The sequence below is a fragment of the Budorcas taxicolor genome, chromosome 19 (assembly GCF_023091745.1).
Source record: "Budorcas taxicolor isolate Tak-1 chromosome 19, Takin1.1, whole genome shotgun sequence".
Taxonomy (NCBI): Eukaryota; Metazoa; Chordata; class Mammalia; order Artiodactyla; family Bovidae; genus Budorcas; species Budorcas taxicolor.
The window spans coordinates 22,146,650-22,159,006 of NC_068928.1; the positions used below are offsets into that span (position 1 = coordinate 22,146,650).

A 12,357-nucleotide genomic window follows, 5' to 3' on the forward strand; every position below is an offset into this window, starting at 1 on the left:
TTTAGAGAATAGTCTGAACAATGTCAACTTTCATTGTTTTCCAGTACTTTAAATTCTTTTCTTATTCCACAAAGCTGGCTTAATTTTTTTTTTAATTTTTATTAATTTTTGGCCACACCAAGTGGCATGTGGGATCTTTGTTCCCCAACCAGGGATCACACCCCTGACCCCGAAGTGAAAACACAGTCTTAACCACTGGACCTCCAGGGAAGTCCTGGGTTGACTTAAATTGAAACTCATGAATCCATTTGACTTTTGTCAGTACTTCATTTGTCTTGACCGATGGAGTTTGAAATGGCCTAAGAATTCAGGAAAATCGGATCTTTCACCTAGATTCCCAGTGTGGACACATACTAACATGGCCAGTGGTGGTCAAGAGGAGGCAGCTCTCCAGCAGGAACTTGAACTCTCAGACTGCGAGCTCCGTCTTGCCCCAGAGTTGCTTTGTAACCGATGACAGGGCATGTCACCACCTCCCACTGTGGTTGTCTTCTGTCAATGGAGAACCATCGTTCTTAGATAATTGTTTACGAACTTTTCGAGCTGTTGAAACGTCAACTGCTGCCAGCTTGGAAAAGAGCAGTCATTACTATGGATGAGCTTTGCCTTCGGTGGAGGGCGGAGCTCACTGTGCTTTTGTTCCCCGGGGGCCTTCTGCCGCGGAGCTGCTGACAAGCTGGGAGTGGACGATGAAGTGTAGATGGTAACAGCACCTGCCAATTCTGGCCTCACCCTGTGAGCTCATTTAAGCCCCCCTAGGATGTTCATTGTTTGAATGGGTCACATCTTTCATATCAGATGGGAAAAGAAGTCTCTTGAATAAAACAGAAGAGGATGAGGAAAACATTAGAAGTGGCCAAAGCATTAGAATATAAAGTCAGTTCGTATTAGACTTTTCTACCATCTCTACATCCTTTGCTTTTATTCTTTCCCCCAGTAAAAAAATTAGAGGTCCTTTTCTTTCTGGAGCCTTATTATGAAAGCTTACCTGGGCCTTGGTTTTCTTATCTGTAAAATGAAGATGGAGGTGTCTTCCAGCTTTTGCATGGTTCTTTGCTTACACAGACCCAAAGCTTTTAGGCCATAAATATCTGTTGATGTGAAGAAACATTAGGACAAAACATAGAGTCATTTGAGCTTCCCAGGAGCTGGGGGATCATCCGTGTGTACAGTATGATTCTTTTAAACACATTCTCTCAGGACTGAATTTTTCCTTTCCCCAGGAGCTCTGTAAAAATAGTATTTTCTTGCCAGAAACATCAAGGCCTCAGAAGGACTGCCTTCCTTCTATGAACACATTATATAGTTTGTGTTCGGCTCAGGATCTTTTTAACAGGCAGCTCAGCTCCTTTCTGAGAGGCTGACCCTGCAGAACCCCATCTCAGTCCTGGCCGGTGGTGTGAAGCAGGCTGGGAGCTGGTACCGCCCCTCTTCTCCAACATTTCCGGGGTGAGGTGGTGGTGGGAAGATCACACCACTGCTTCTTTTTCCATTTTACTGTGCATGTTTTTTCAGAGCATTTCCCCTAATTGTCCTCAGGTTGTGAGAACTGGAGCCCAGCAGGTCTCTCATTTTTTTATTTTGTTTTTAATATGTTTACTTATTTGGCTGCGTCCAATCTTAGTTGCAACACCCAGGATCTTCATTGTGTCCTGCAGGATCTTCCACTGTGGTGCACGCACTTAGTGGCTCCGTGGCATGCAGGATCTTAGTTCCCCAACCAGGGATCGAACCCAAGTCCTCTGCATTGCAAGGCGGATTCTTAACCACTGGACCCCCAGGGAAGTCTCAGGCCTCTTGATTTTGTTCACGGCCTGCCTGGTCAGAGGCCATGCAGGACCTCTCAATGATGCCCCAAACCTGCCATCCACACAGCCCCTGCCCTGTTCCCCACAGCACTGTCTTAACCTCTGACCTGCCCCTCATATTTACAGAGATGCTCTTTCCTTAAAATCCTACATAATCTCAACTGCTCTTGGAGTAAGAGTCTAATGTTTGATTATGGAAATTTTCAGTTAGAAAAGTAGAAGATATAAGCTACCAAAGAAAGCAGAGAAAATAAGCCAAAAGGATTTTTTTGCACAACACAGGGAATATGGCCAGTATTTTATAATGACTATAAGTGGAGCATCACCTTTAAAAACCATTCAGAAACTAACCCAACACTGTAAATCAACTATACTTCAATTTTTAAAAACTGTGAATCACCATACTGTACACCTGTCCCTGCACCTTCCCCAGTATAACGCTGTCCTCCTGCACAGGCTCTGAAGACTTGTCCCGCCTTGTCTCCATTTGCAGATGCAGTGGCAGAACGTGGAGCACGTTGGTGACCAGAGCCCCTATGTCACCTCGGTCATCCTTCACATTAAGCAGAACGTCCCCATCATCCGTGACAACCTGGCCTCCACGCGGAAATACTTCACGCAGTTCTGCATTAAATTTGCAAAGTAAGTCCTGAGCACCTGCATCACTGGATGGTTTTGAATGCCGTGCTGATCACCAGCATGCACCCAATCCAGACGTCCCCACCATCCAAATAGTTTTTCTGTACCCCAGAGAAGCATACTGACCACACTGAATTTGCTGCTGAATGTGGCAGATCACAGTAACAGCAGCACAACCATCCACCCCCCAAGAGAGGCAGAAAGGAGTCGGGGGCTTCTGTCATTCGAACCATGTGGACGTGCTGGTACCCCTGCCTCCCCCCAGGTTTGGATGATTAAAATTATTTTTCAGCAGTTTCATGTATGTATTTTGTCTCTCTGACTGGATAATAAGCTTTTGAGGATGGGAACCCTGAGTTCTGTTTCTCTTGAGCCTTCTCTTCCTCCACGCCCACGGCTCTCATTACTGTGGCTGCCAGAGTATATCCACTTGTGGACACCCATGAGTCTAGGGAAGGTACAAGAAATCAGGAAGAGCAGGCCAGGGAGCCAGTCCATTGCCAAGTAGGTGGAGTGAACACTGCGCTGTGTGTCTCCTGCCCGTCCTCCTGTGTGGATACTTCTGGCTTGTTGTTTTAAAGCAGGGAGATGTTTTGGTCCTTTGCCAGTCAGCATCTGGCCATAGCACCGTTTTCCCCAAGGCTGGACACCATGGAGGGTCAGTGCCTCCTCTGACCAATTATCAAACAAGCGTTTTGGCAGACTTCGCAGGGAAGGGCTTTGGGATGAACGGCCCTGTCCAAACTACTGAAGTGAGGTTATTCTCATCCAGGTCCCCAAGGACGGTTTAGGGCTCCAAGTTTCTGTCTTCCCCAGATCTCTCCCAGTTTGTGTTCAACTAAGGGTTTCCCTCCCCCTCACACACGAGCCCCTAAAGAGCAACAATTACGGAGTGGCTTGTGGCCTGAGCTTTAGTTCCCAGTGTGTCAGGAAAGGCTCGAGTGGACCTTCCCGGGAGGCATTAATGTGTGCAGGACAGCAGATGGGCCGGGAGCTGACACCCCTTCCACTCTCTGGGTGCTCATTAGCGCAGGTTAAAAGCCCTGCTGATAAATCACACTGTGACACTCCCCACAACTCCCAGTAGGAACAGCATCTCTATAAAAATTTACTGTAACCAAGAATCTCCAGTGCGGTTGCACAGGAGCCTGATGGAGCTGATGTTGAAGCGAGGAAGGGATCTGTTTACTTCACTAGTCCCAGTACCAGCTCACCTTCTCTCAATGCCCTTGGCTCTCACATTAAGCCCATATTGGGGGAGCTGGGCATAGGATGCCATCTCTCACATCTGGAAAAGTTTAACCTGTAATCTAGAAAGTGGATCCTTAATTTAATCCATGGTACCCTCTCATCACTGTAAAATCCCAGCTGAAGACCAGAACCTTCAGATGGGGCCTGTGAGAATACTCTTCTTCAGCCAAGAGTAGTCACTGCCACCACTGCGAGGGTCTGGAGGAGCCCCTGGCAGTTATCCCTCACGTTGCTGGAACTCTTCCCCCAAAGACGTGTCCCTGATCCTTATGTTTTCCCCACCCCTCCCCCTATAGTCCAGCACACAGAGCCAGATGGAGCACATGATCAAAACCTACTTAGTTTGAAGTACCTTAGGTTATAAACTGTGCCGTTGCAGTTAGTTGTAGTTCAGTCTCATCGTACTTTTTGGCCTGACTCCAGTTCAGAGCTGGAAAAATCCATGCCATGTAGTCCCTTGTTCTCACTGCCTCCTGATCAGTTAGCTGGCCTTCCCCTAGATCTGATCTCTGGGGCTGACATTTCTTTCCCTCTAACTTTATTATCTCACTGTTGGTCTCTGAAACAACAACAGTCTCTGCTATTTAGACATCAAGATCACGCCCCTGGTGGAAACTACTGTTTGAACCACAAGTGACTTCCCTCATCCACTTAGTGGATTCTCCTCCATTCAGTAATGGGCATGATGAGACAGATCTCTTAATAGTGATTGGGAGGAAAAAAAAATGAGAAGTCATATAAACTTCCTGGTAAAGTCCTGGTACCAAGCCGACATTTAAAAAGTATTAGCTGCTGCCATTATTATTTATTGTTCATTCAGCATGCAGCCCCTTGAGCACCCACTGTGTTCCAGCTGCAGAATTCAGTGCTTTGACTAAGTAGACGTGGTCCCTGGCTTCATTTGCCTTACGGTCAAGTGGAAGGAAATAAACATGTCAGCAAACAAGTATAACCAGGTAGGTTATTTATTAGGGTGGAGGTCTGTGGACTCTGCAGAGTATGGTGGAGGGGACTGAGGAGAGGCTTCACAGGAAAGCTGTCCTTGAGCAGAGTCCGGGAGATACATGTGTGTCCTGACCCGCAAGGTGGTGGGGAAGGCATTCCGGGCAGAGGGAGCAGTGTGAGCAAAGGCACAGAGGATTCAGATTGCCTAGAGTCGTAGGATCTGCATGTGGCCAGCCAGCCTGAATCACAAGGTACCAGGGCTCAGCGAGATGAGGCTAGACAATCAAGGAGGGTCTATCTGTAAGAGTTGTGATCACAGGAAGGTCCTAATCATATTTGCATCTGAAATAAATCCCATTAATGGCTGATGGATTAGAAGTGATGAGGCTGAAGGCTGGGAGACCAGTTAGGAAACAACTGAAAGAGCTCTAGTGAGGAGGAGAAGGGCAGCAGCCAGGGGATGGTCAGGAAGGGTGGGTGTGGGTTTTGAGGGAAGAACTGAGAACTTACTGGATTTCGGGGTTGAGGGCAAGTCTGTGGCTTCTGACTTGAATGCCTGCCCAGAGGAGATCTAGTCTCTGAGCCTGGATCCAGGGTAGGGCAGAGTCTTGGATGTGCTGGGGTGGAGGTGCCAGTGCCATGCCAGTGGGCTCTCCAGTAGGTCTCTCAGAGTGGCACAAACCTTCTGGAAAAAACGTAGAGAGAGCAAAGAGAAAGGCGGGCATGAGCCTGAGAGCAGCTTGTAAAGTGAGGAGAGGGGAGGCTGGCCAGCCTTTACCTCAGCCTCCAAGTCTTGCTTTCGGCCATGGGCGCTATGTTCTCCTGGTCTTCGAATCTGGCCTGATTTTAGGCGTTTCTGGTTCCCATGCCTTCTTTTCAGCAGCAGTACAACTCAGCCTTCCCTACTCAGGGCTCTGCAGGGTTTTCTTAAAAAAAAAAAACCCTGACCTGTTAAAATTATATTCTCCCTTTCCCCAGATGAGCATCATCAATCCACCTGGCCCAGGTTGCCCTTCAGTCCCCAGTAAATACTTTGGAGATTGTGTATTTTGTTCCCTGATCTGACAGTTACTCCCTTAGCAATTATTTCCTATGTTCGCATTTAAGATCCCATAACCACCTCATGTATATTTGGTTGTCACATCCATTAGGATGTTTTCAGCTACTCGTCATAGAAGGCCTGACTCAAACTGACTTAAGCAGTGAATTTTTTATTTCATGTAACTGAAGTCTGGAGATCGGACAGATCCCAAGATGGCTGATGCAGTGGTTCAGCAATGTTACTAAGGACCCAGGTTCTCTACTGACCCTGCTCTCCTTGGGCCGGGCTTCATCCTTAGAACAGTGGGAAAATGACAGCTCTAGATGTTAAATCCAAACACACAAACAGGCTGAAAAAGAAGAGAGTCTTGCCCCCGCTGTGCAGTGAAGTCCTTCCCTCCCGCTGGCTTGGATCATGTCCTCAAATTGTCAGCACCAGCAGCAGTCACCCAAGGAACCCCATGCTCTGCCTGGCTGAGGCTAATTAGAATCCACCTCTGTTGTTTAGGAGGAATCAGCTTTTCCCCAGCATCCCAAGGCCAGATTTACCTAAATAAAACCAGGGCTTTCATTAGAGGGGGGAAAAAAAAAGAGAATCCATGCTGGTAGGACATAAGAATATCTACTTTAATTCTCCATTTTCTTCAGAAGGAATTATAAGAACTTTAAAAAATGAAAAATTTCTGCAGTTCTTTACCAAAGAGAAAATGAACCTAATCCGTCACTTCTTTTTTATCCACAGCTCCTTCATTCCCAAGTTCATCACCCACCTCTTCAAGTGCAAGCCAATCAGCATGGTGGGGGCAGAACAGGTGAGGTGAAGCTGGTATAGGGCTGTTCCCCTCGCTTTTATTGTGGATCAGACCGCATATCTTTCTAGTCCAGAGGCACTACGTAAACGTAAAACCACCAGTTTCCCCTGTTTGAGGACAGAATGATGATCTGGCAGCTTAATTCGTTCATCCATTTATTTAAAGCATTTTTTTCCATTGAGCACACCCCCTAAGTACCTGGGCCTGATTCTAGGGACAGGGCATACCACAGTGAACAGGCAGACAAGACCTCTCCTTCATGATGTTTACACTCTAGTAAGAAAAGACAGATAACATACGAGTAACAAATAAGTTAGAAGATCATTTTTACCTCAGGATGCAGGGTATAAAGCTAGGTTATCTGAAAGAATACCTTAGGAGCATGATACTCATTATATTCTTTATGTGTTTATGTGCCACGTGCTTAGCCACTCAGTCGTGTCCGACTCTTTGCAGCCCCATGAACTGTAGCCTACCAGGCTTCACTGTCTGTGGAATTTTCCAGTCATATTTTTATAGAGAAGTATTCTTTTAAAATATTTATTTATCCATTCATTCGGCTGCTTCAGGTGTTAGTTGCAGCACATGGAATTTTCCCTGTATCGCGTGGAATCTTTCTGTTTCAGTACACTGACTCTCTAGTTGCAGTGCGCAGGTTTAAGTAGTTGTGGTATGTGGGCTGAGTTTCTCCACAACACATGGGATCTTAGTTCCCCAACCACGAATCAAATCCATGTTCATGCATTGCAAAGTGAAAGTGTTTTAGTTGCTCAGTCGTGTCCGACTCTTTGCGACCCCATGGACAGTAGCCCTTCAGGCTCCTCTGTCCAGGGAATTCTGCAGGTAAGAATACTGGAGTGGGTAGCCATTCCCTTCTCCAGGGAATCTTCCCAACCCAGAGATCAAACGTGGGTCTCCCGCATTGCAGGCTGATTCTTTCCTGTCTGAGCCACCAGGGAAGTGTATTGCAAGACAGATTCTTAACCACTGGACTACCATGGAAGTCCCTAAATATATTCTTTACATATTTATATTCTGTATATTCTCTGTTCTATGAGGAGGAGTGGCTTTAGGCTGGATGGTTGGAGGAGGCACCTCTGAGAGCTGGGGCTGGAGGAGGACTAGGAGAAAAGCATCTGGGCAGAGGGAGCCACAGTGGCTCTCGGTGACTCTGGGCCCTAGTGGCTGGGGCAGAGGCCACCTACGAGCAACAAGCAAAGACAGGCTCATCTTTTTGGTACGGAGAAGCTCTGTTCACCTCACCCAGCAAGTCTTCCTCCATCAGCCCCACCCTGCTCACCTGAGTTCTGTGCCTCAAGACACGTCTACATAGATGGTGCTGCCTTAATCTTCATACAAATGTAAACAGAAGGCTCAGTTTGCCTTTACTCTCATTATTTTTGACGGTTTGGTTGTTCTTTGTTTTTAATTGAAGCACAGTTGATTGACAATATGGTATTAGTTTTAAGTGCACAGCACAACGATCCGGTTATATGTGTGCATATATCTATTCTTTTCCAGATTCTTTTCCCTTAGAAGTTGTTACAAAATATTGAGTATGGACCCCCAGCCCCTGACTATTTAAAAACACTTACTTAGATGCAAACTGTTCATGTACTGATCATGTATGATCCCTTTATAGTCATTAAAATAAATCCTCTGTATACCTGTATTCAGCAATACTGAACTGATTTCAGTTGCTTTCTATATTTGAAAGAACTACATTTTTAAGTAAGGAGAATATATAATTCAAGGCATTTCCATAACTCCTGCTCTTCCACTGGATTAGTTGACTGGGTGGTGGCTCAGCTCTCCTAGCTCCATGACTTGCCCCAACCCTGGGCCCTTGGGCCATGCTGGTCTGAGTCAGGCCTCAGGAGGGCGGCAGGTCAGCATGTGCCCTGGTGTATCATGGGTCCATCAAAAAGTATCAAAGCCAGAGATGTAATACCTGTGAATAACAGGCATCTCTTGAATCTCATAAGTGCTGTATGTTTTATACTCTTTTTGTAAGTGAGTGGCCTTCCTACACTATACCAAGGCAGTAGGTGTGAGCCTTAAGGTTATGGCTTCCAGAATCACTAAGGTCTGATGCTGAATCCTGTCTCTGCCACCCAGCAGCTGTTTGTCTTTAGACAAGTTACTTACCCTTCAAGGGCTTTAGTTTCCTCATCTATAAAATGGGGATAATCACAGTACCACCTCACAGGGTAGTTGTGAGGATTAAACAAGATAATGTAGTGAAGAAGGTCAGCAAGGAGATCAAACTAGTCAATCCTAAAGGAAATCAACCCTGAATATTCATTGCAAGGACTGATGCTAAAGCTCTAATACTTGGCCACCTGATGCAGAAAGCCGACTCATTGGAAAAGGTCCTGATGCTGGGAAAGACAGAGCAGGAGGAGAAGGGGGCAACAGAGAATGAGATGGTTGGATGGCATCACTGACTCAATGGATGTGAGTTTGAGCAAGCTCCAGGAGATAGTGAAGGACAGGGAAGCCTGGCCTGCTGCAGTCCATGGGGTCACAAAAAGTCAGACACAGCTTAGTGACTGAATAACAACAATGCATTGAAGTGCTTGACCCAACATCAGGCACATGGAAAGCCCTCGAGAAATGCCAGCTCTTCCTATTAATAGTTGGTTTCTCTTGTCAGCGCCTGTCTTCTCACATGGAAACATCTAGTCAATGCTTGACGTGGGCTGTCTGGCTGACCAGCTTAGAGTCAGAAGCATTGTTTCAGCAAACGTCCTGGGAGGTTGTGTGGACTCAGACACTAATCGACTGCGTCTGAGTGTAGAGTTTCAGTGTTTGGAAATTCTTGCCGCTTGCACGTCATAAGCACAGAATGAACCCTCTCCTCGGGAAACAGCAGAATAATGCCCCAGCACGTCCAGCTTCATGAGCACATGTTCACCGGGGACCCTCTGTTCACCTCACTGCTGTGTGTGATGAGAGAGGACATAGAGTGGTTGCGCTTAGTGTGTCCAAGAGAAGCTTTGGATTCTGTTTATAGTCTCTAGAAACTAATTTTCTCAAGTCTCTAGAGTTGATGAAGCCCCTGGAACAGAGTTGACTCATTGGGAACATGTTTCCATGAGTTTGCAGCTCTGCCCAGGCCTTGCAAGCTGATTTAGTGTCCAGCAACCATGCTATTTTCATCTTGTCACATGAATCCAATGTCATATCTATTTTCCTCAGATTTTCCTTTCTCTAAAAGAATGTTAAAATAATCAACTCAGACTCCAAAAGCCCGCATCTTCAGAAAAATATCAGTTTGGCCAGTATTCTGCTTTGAGATGTGAATGAGAAAACCATCTGGAAACTGGCTTTTGACTTCATCAGACCCCAGACAAACGTGAGTGGGTGGCAGGGGAGCATAGATCTCAATAGCCCCTGCCTCGGGTGAGGGTGGGGAGGCCATGAGTAGGAACTATAGGGCATCGTGGCCCTTGGAAGATCCCCACGTGAAGTTCAGGTTTAGCTGGGGTCCATGCTTGCTGGAGTATCTGGGCTTAGAAGCCCATGCAGTCATGGAGCTGGAGGCATGATCACTCAAGCAGCAAAACCACAGGAAACTGGAAGTTACCAGAGAGAAGTTCATAGATTAAGACAGATTCTGGGACTTCCCTTGTGACCCAGTGATTAAGACTTCACTTTCTAATGCAGGGGTACGGGTTCAGTCCCTGGTCGGGAAGCTAAGATCCCACATGCTTCTCAGCCAAAAAACCAAAACATCAAACAGAAGCAGTGTCATAACAAATTCAATAAAGACTTTAGAAAATGGTCCACATTTTTTTAAAAAATTGTTAAAACTCCTGCTTAAAAAAAAGAAAGAAAAAAGTCTTGATGAAGCAGATTCTGTCACAAGTCTTATAGCAGCTGTAATCCAAGTTTAACAAAAGCTGTGAGAGTCAAGGATTGAGGCCTAATCTCAGAGGCCTCTGCCACAAAGGTACTAGATCCTAATTTTAGATTGCATTTTAATACTTGTGTCAAAAAATCGTAAAGGAGACATTTTCCTGCTCTTGATTCTTTCCCTGATCACTGTATAAAGTAAATTATTTCTCTTTGGGCCCCAGAGTCTGCCTGAGCAATTGCAAGGGCATGCGGAACTGAACCATACCAGTATTTGTCATGCTTCATGCTAGTTTGTGATTTTCAGAGAATCTTGTGGGATTTGCAGGGTCATTAATTAGTCTTTTGGCCACAGTATGTATGACCAAGCACACAGTAGAAATGGAATCCATTTGCACAAACTTGCAGAGGAAGCAGCTCACTGTTGTGTCAGGAAAAGGACCCAGGGTGTTTTTAAGCACTCCTTTGGGGGGAAAAAAGTGTACTAATAAAAATTAATACATGTAAGTGACCATTTTTTAAAAGAACGACAAAACCTCAGCAAGCTAGGAATAGAAGAAAATGTGTTAAAGGTGATTTTATTTTAAAAGGGTATATACAGAAACATATGTGATGGTCTACACGGATAAATCCATTTGTCGAAACTGTACAGTTAAAAATTATACATTTCAGTGTATGTAAATTTAACCTCAGAAAAATTAAGTGAGGGACAGGGAGTGGTTGCAGCAGGGTTTCTCAGCCTCTGCACTATTGACATTTGGGGCTAGAGAATCTTTTTTGTTGTGGGGCTGCCCTGTGCATTATAAGATGTTTGGCACCATCCCTTACCACTACCCACTAGTTGTCAGTAATACCCTGCCAATGTTGACAACCAAAAATACATCCAGACATTGCCAGATATCCAGGCCGGGGGTAGGAGGATGAACTAACACCCCCCTCCCCCAGCTGAGAGCCAGTGTATTGTAGGCATAGATTAACTGAGATGAGCATGTGAGAATGTCTCTGGTTAATACAACCGACTGCATAAGGAGTCACTGTATTCTTCTGTTTATGTCATACATGTTTGAAATTCTCCATAATAACAAGTTTTTTTTTTTTTAATGTAGTGGTCCACCCTCACATAATACCCACTTTAAGTGATATCCACAATAAAATTTTGAGAAATGACACAAAACTCAATTAGTGCTTAAAGTAAGTTCCTTCTAGATTTTCTGATTATGGAATGTGTGTTCAGAAAAACTAAACTTTCTCCTTCCTTTTTTTCAATGTACTTGTGTGTCTGTGCACACTGTAGAGCTTTCTCCCGTTTGTTCAGCCCTTCTCTATTTCTAAGGAGCTTTTTGAATCTCTTCACTCCCTAACCGCTCACTTTTCTCTGTCTCGTTAGCTCTGGCCCATCTTGACTTTTATGAGACCATCCTGTCCACCGAGAACTTGAAGCCTCCTCTATCACTCAGTCGAAAAGGGGCCTCCCTTTGTGCCACACAGAGCAAAGAGACAGGCACAGCCACACTCCACAGGGGTTTATGCCCATGGCAGGATCATCAAGGTCCTGGAGATGGGAGGACCGAGCAAGCTCATGAATGAAATGAGTCGGTTAATAGGAAAAAAAATTGCTGTAAACATCACGCTTAATGGTCAAATATAGAAAGATTTTTCTCTTGACATTAGGAACAAGACAAGGATGTCTGCTGTCAACATTTCTGTCCCACGTTGCCCTTGAAGTCCGGGCCAGGAAAATAAGGCAAAAAATAAAATTTTAAAGAAATAAAAGGTATACAATTAGAAGGGAAAAAACAAAGCTGTCATTTTTCACATTTTACAGAGAACATGACTGTGATTGACAATATCCAGAAGAATCTATAGACAGACTATTAGAATAGAAATTTAGTAGGCGGGGGCCAATATAAGGTCAGTATTTAAATTATTTTCAATATTTGTATATACCAGCAACAAACAATTTAAAAATTTTTAATGAAACCATATACAGTAAAATCTAGGTA

At 45.1% G+C, this 12,357-nt stretch overlaps 1 protein-coding gene across 2 annotated transcripts in view; it reads left to right on the forward strand.

Annotated features, from left to right (window-relative positions):
- VPS53 (VPS53 subunit of GARP complex) overlaps positions 1-12,357 on the forward strand; it is a 135,785-nt gene that overhangs the window by 98,995 nt on the left and 24,433 nt on the right. For both annotated transcript variants that reach the window (XM_052657246.1, XM_052657245.1), the window contains exons 18-19: positions 2,302-2,450; positions 6,427-6,496. In XM_052657246.1, coding sequence (XP_052513206.1) covers positions 2,302-2,450; positions 6,427-6,496 — 219 coding nt within the window. The remainder of the gene's footprint in view (positions 1-2,301; positions 2,451-6,426; positions 6,497-12,357) is intronic.